Raw genomic sequence first — 6312 nt, 5'->3', positions numbered from 1 at the left:
GCAGAATGGGTAAGAAAGCAAGATCCTTCAATATGCTGTCTGCAAGAGACACATCTCACACAGAGAGACAAAAACAGATTTAAAAGTCAAAGGATGGAAAAAATATACCAAGCTAATTGCAATAAAAAACAAACAGGAGTGGCAGTACTAATCTCTGATAAAGTAAACTTTAAGCCTAAAACCAGCATAATAGATAGACATGGACATTATCTCATGATTAAAGGGACAATTGCACAAGATAACATAACCATAATAAATATCTATGCTCTCAATGAAAGAGCTCTAAAATATATAAACCAAACTCTAATAGATTTGAAGAAAGAAATAGATGAATTTACAATAATTTTAATACACTGCTTTCAAAAATGGATAGAACAACCAGAAAGAAACTTGACAAAGACACAGAATTAACTATATAACACAATTGGCCAACTGGACCTCATAGATGTGTACAGAGCATTCAACCCAATACACATTCTTTTCCATTGCACATGGAACATTCTCCAGAATAGACCATGTCTTAGGCCACAAAACAAATCTCCAAAAATTTAGAAACAATAGTATCTTACTAATAGTAATGTTGTTGTTGTTAAGTGCCACGGAGTTGGTTCCAACTTATAGCCACCCTGTATAGGGTTTCCAAGGAGCTGCTGGTGTGTTTGAATTTCCAACTTTGCAGTTAACAGTCTAGTGCTTATCCTACAGCACCAAACCAGAAACACTACTAATAGTAATGCTGTTGATTGTTTTTAGGTGCCATTGAGTCAGCACTGACTCATAGTGATCCTATGCAAAACAGAACAAAACTCTGCCCAGTCCTGTGCCAACCTTACAATCATTGCTATGCCTTAGCCCCTTGCTACTGCCATTGTGCCAATCTATCTCATTGGGGGTCTTCCATTGATGAGATGGTCTTCTCTGACCCTCCACTTTACCAAATGTGATATCTTTAGCCAGGGATTGGTCCTTCCTCACAATATGTCTGCAGTATGGCTTCTAAGGAGCATCCTGACTACTTCATCCATCACAGATCTGTTTGCTCTTTTACAGTCCATGGTACTTTTAATATTCTCCTCCAACACCATATTTTAAATGCATCAATTCTTCTATTGGCTTTCTTATTCAATGTCTAACTTTCACATGCATATGAGATTATTGAAAATATGGCTTAGATAAGGCACACCTTAGTCCTAAAACTCTGACATCTTTGCTCTTCGACATTTTGTTGTTGCTGTTAGGTGCCATCCAGTCGGTACCGACTCATAGCGACCCCTGTGCACAACAGAACAAAACACTGCCTGATACTGGGCCAACATCACAATTGTTGCCATGCTTGAGCCCACTGATGCCACCACTTTGCCAATCCATCTCACTGGGGATCGTCCTCTTTTTCTCTGACCTTACCAAACATGATATCTCTGACCTTACCAAACATGATATCCTTCTCCAGAGACTGGTCTCTTCTGACATGTCCGAAGTATGAGAGACGAAGTTTGGGCATTCTGGCATCCAAGGAGCACCCTTCCAATACAGATCTGTTGATTCTTTTGGCAGCCCATGGGGCTTTCAATATTCTCCTCCAACACCATAACTCAAAAGCGTCAATTTTTCTACGGTCTCTTCCTTATTCACTGTCCAGCTTTCACATGCATTTGAGGTTATTGAAAATACCATGGGTTGGGTCAGGCACACTTCAGTCTTTAAGCTGACATCTTTGCTCTTCAACACTTTACAAAGGTCTTGTGCAGCAGATTTGCCTAATGCAATATGTTGTTTGACTTCTTGATTGCTGCTTCCATGAGTGTTGATAGTTGAGCTAAGAAGAATGAAGTCCATGACAACTTCTTCAATCTTTTCTTCATTGATAAGAATGTTGTTTATTGGTCCAGTGGTGAGGACTTTTGTTTTCTTGACATTGAGATGGAATCCATACCGAAAGCTGTGCTCTTTGATCTTCATCAGTGAATAGTGTAAGTCCTCTTCACTTTCAGCAAGCAATGTTGTATTATCTGTATATCACAGGTTGTTAATGAGTCTTCCTCCAATCTTGATGCCACGTTTTTCTTCATATAATCCAGCTTCTCTGATTATTTGCTCAGCATATAGGTTGAATAAGTAAGATTTGCCTAATGCAATAGTTGTTTAATTCCTTTACTGCTGCTTCCATGAGTGCGGATGGTTGATTCAAGCAAAATGAAATCTTTGACAACTTCAATCTTTTCTCCATTTATGTCGATGGTTATTGGTCCAGTGGTGAAGATTTTTGTTTTCTTTGCAGTGAGGTGCAAACCATACCGAAGACTTTGAACTTCATCAGTAAATATTCTAAGTCCTCTTTGTTTTCAGCAAGCAAGATTGTATCATCTGCATATTGCAGGCTGCTAATGAGTCTTCCTCCAATCCTGATGTCAAGTTTTTCTTCATACAATCCATATAACAGTAATCGCATCCCACTAGTAGTAAATTCAATCAAATAAAAGTTTTCTTAATGTGGAATAAAACTCTAAATTAAAAATTGGCCTTACTGGTTAGAAAGAAACTGGAGGTACCTGAGACTATGGCCTTCAACCACCTTCATGTCTAGAAAAGAATTCACCCTTGTGGCCCAATTTTCAGCCAACCAGTAGGTAAGGAGGTATACAGGGAGGACAACAACATTAGTAAGGTCTGCTTACCATGGAATGGTCAAGCATTCAAAACCAAAAGGGCAACATTCACCTAAAGACAAAGGGAAGAGGGGATGAGAAGGATGGTGGAATGGAAAAAGGAAGTACAGTGGGGAAACAGGATAACTGTTACTACACGGAGGGCATTGTAATCATTGAGATGAAACAAAGTGTATGATTTGTTGAATGTAAAACTGATATGATAATCTTGTCTGTAAACTTTTATTCAATTCACACAAAAAAGTTAAAAACAAATAAATAAAATTTTTCTTTTGCTAATGGCACAATGTATGGTACAAATTTTTAATCTATAATTGTCAATTAGAATGAATAAAATCTCTGTTGTTTCTTGTTAAGTGCCATTGAGTCGGTTCCGACTCAGAGCAACCCTGTACAGGGTTTCTGAGGAGCAGTTGGTGGGTTTGAACTGTCGACCCTGTGTTTTGAAGTCCAGTGCTGATCCGCCAGTGCTACAACAGGATATCCCTAGGCAATGTAAAACATAGTGAAATATCTTACTCTAAAATATGATGCAACTGTTTGTGTTTTCATGTTGGTTGTCTCTCTGGCATGGCGTGTGGCTTCTCCATTTTCACCCTAAGAAGACCAAAGAAGAGATGGATTTTCAATATTTATTGAACTTTATGATTTACAGGGACTATGAGACATTTTCCTTCAGGTTATTTTAGTCTATACATGCAAATACAGAAAACAACAAAAATGACATTGACATTTTACATTCAAGTAATGCTTGTCAATCTCATCAGAATTTTAATTGGTCATGTATAAAATGTGAATAATACATCCTTTTTGTGGGAATCCTAAATGTAACATTAACAAAAAAAAGAGCTGTAAAATAAGAGCTAGGAATATATCAGAGTTGCATGGTGGTTTTATTTTTTTAACAACTATATGTAAATATATCATGATATCTGTTTAAGCAAGGAAGAAAGAGCAAAGCAAAAGAAAAACAAAGAAAAAGGCCCTCTACTTTTAGGAGCACACAAATAGGGACATTGACAATGTGTCGGTCTTAGATTTACAACCTTGAAAAACACACTTTCTTACCTTTGTCAGGTCGATTGATTTTTCTGAAGTCCTCATTTGGTAGCTTATTGTATTTTTAGTTTTAGAATGTGGCAGATTTCCTATGGGAATGCAGATAAAATGAATATACCTCCTATAATCCTTTAAGGCTAGATGATTCTTCTAATTTATTTAAATGTTAAAATAAGCATTGTTAATCCTACAGCTTTATTATTTACACACTTGGTTAACTATATGCTGAGAAATATAGGGATAAAATGTTATATGAACATTCACAAAAGATTTAAGAACACAAAACTACAGTTTGGGGAAGACAAAAGTAGAGGTAAGTATTTAAAAAACAAAATCAAACCCTTGTCTTTAAAACAATTTCAACTAATGCTGACCCTTCGTGTTACAGAGTAGAAAACTACTCTAGAGTGCTTCCATGGCTGTGATCTTTACTGAAACAGATCACCAGGTCCTTCTTACTTAGTGCTACTGGGTGGGTTTGAACCTCCAGCCTATTTATGCAAACTGTTTGTACTACCCAGAGACATTAGATGTAAGTATTAGTGTTATATTTCCTTTTCCTGTTTAGAAAATATGAGGTATTATGATGAAGGGAACAACTTGCTTCTGATTTTTTTTTTTTAACAAAATCATTTGAGATTTTCTGTAATCAGGTTAAACTTTACTAAGGGTTTGGTGTTATGGGGCTACAAGAATGTATATGACCCATGGCAACTTGAGTTTTGGAAGCCAGAAAGATGTGAGGTGAGCAGTACTTCAGTTGTGCTACTTTGGGTAATTAGTCTCTGATTCCAGAGAACGGGAAAAATGATTTCTACCTCACAGAATTTTGATGAAATGAGATCATGTGACCAGCACATGCTAGGTCTCAAGTACACATTAATTTTTCTTTCACCCCTCAGTAAGTACAATCAACCAACCAACCCACACATGAAAAGTTGATCTTTCTAACAGTAATTTGCAAAGTATCTCCAGAATGCAGCATCACTTCTCTTCTTTCTTAGTCTTTAAGCGCTAAGTAAAGGCTAAATGTTTTTTGTCAAATCCTGCACATTCTTTGTGGTAAGTCCTGAGATGACGGTGTAGGGAGAGCCCTCTCTGCTCGCTTTCCTCATGATTCCAGAAGCCGAGGTGGAGTATGTCACTAGCATGCTGGGCTGAAATTATGCACATTGGGCTGGTCACTCTGCAAATATGTAACTTACTGAAAACAGCAGAGTGGGCAGAGAAGTAACAGATAATCTACAATTGAATTGTGTTCCCTCAACATAGGTTGAAATCCTATGCCCTAGTACATATAAATGTGACCTTGTGTGAAGACAGGGTCTTTAAGATATGATCAGTTAACATATGGTTGTATAGGAGTAAGCTGCTGGTGGTGGTTGTGTGTCGTGGAGTCAGTTCTGACTCACAGTGAGCCTGTACAGGGTTTTTGAGGCTGTAAATCTTTATGGGAATAGAAAGCCTTGTCTTTCTCCCATGGAGCAGCTGGTAGATTTGAACTACTATCTTTCAGTTAGCAGCCCAACTCATAACCCAGGGCTCTTTGTAGAGGAGTAAGGTGAGTCCTAATCTGATCTGAGTGGCGTACTCATAACAGATGTGTCACAAAAAGACACACACAAACAGAAGACAAACAAATGAAGATGCATCTATAAGACAAGGACTGCCAACAATTTCCAGGGACTACCATAAGCAAATGGAGTCCTTGTGTGGCACTGTGGGTTCATAAGCTGGACTGCAAGGTCTGTTTTAATGGAAAGGTCGGAAGTTCAAGCTCACCAGCCGCTTCTCAGAAACCCTATACAGGGTTGCTATGAGTCGGAACCAAGTCAACGGCACTTAACAACAACCATAAGCAAAAACCAACTGCCATCACATCAATTCTGACTCATAGTGGTCATATATATGCAATTTCTGAGACTATAAATGTTCCCGGAAGCAGACAGCCTCATCTTTTTCCTGGAGCTGCAGATGAGTTTGAACTGCAACCATATAGTTAGCAGCTCAACGTTTAGGCCACAGTATCACTGGGGACAAGGAACAGATGTTTCCCTTGATCAGAGAAAGTATACCCCTGTCCACACCCGAGCTCCAGATTTGTAATACAATATACTTCTGTTCTTATTTGCCATCTAGTTTGTGGTGTTTTCTTATAGCAGCTCTAGGAAACAAAGGCAGGAAGCTTCAGAAAGTTTTCTAATTGTTCTTTTTATTATAAGTCTAGCAAAATGTCTATGGCACTTAACAACAAAAAGGAAATTTTTTGAGCAAAATTTTAATTTGAAAGAAAATTATCACAGACAGAGATTTCTTAGCAGTGTGCTGAATATATAATGTGTTAGTAACACATTGATTAGGCTACACTCATTACTTAATAGATATCATTACTTAATGGCCAACCAATAACAATAAAATTAAACTACAACAATTAATAAAATTATCTAAAATGAAAATAACTAGAGTAAATTTAATAATTAAAAATAAGGAACTATTTCAAAAGCATCATCATAGATAAACCCAGAAATACAATGTCAACTTAAAAGACAAAGGCAGAGAGAACAAACAAGATGGCAGATCAGGTGGA

At 37.5% G+C, this 6312-nt stretch overlaps 1 protein-coding gene across 1 annotated transcript in view; it reads right to left on the bottom strand.

Moving 5' to 3' along the window:
- Positions 1 to 6312, bottom strand: part of MYO3A (myosin IIIA) — a 410482-nt gene that overhangs the window by 108552 nt on the left and 295618 nt on the right. Inside the window, exons 22-23 of the mRNA XM_006871683.1 lie at positions 3735 to 3814; positions 3186 to 3263 (exon numbers count right to left, since the gene is read on the bottom strand). Coding sequence (XP_006871745.1) covers positions 3186 to 3263; positions 3735 to 3814 — 158 coding nt within the window. The remainder of the gene's footprint in view (positions 1 to 3185; positions 3264 to 3734; positions 3815 to 6312) is intronic.

The sequence above is a fragment of the Chrysochloris asiatica genome, unplaced genomic scaffold, assembly GCF_000296735.1.
Source record: "Chrysochloris asiatica unplaced genomic scaffold, ChrAsi1.0 scaffold00172, whole genome shotgun sequence".
NCBI lineage: Eukaryota > Metazoa > Chordata > Mammalia > Afrosoricida > Chrysochloridae > Chrysochloris > Chrysochloris asiatica.
The sequence above is the reverse complement of the archived record's forward strand: the minus strand, read 5'-3'. Positions and strand labels throughout refer to the sequence as shown.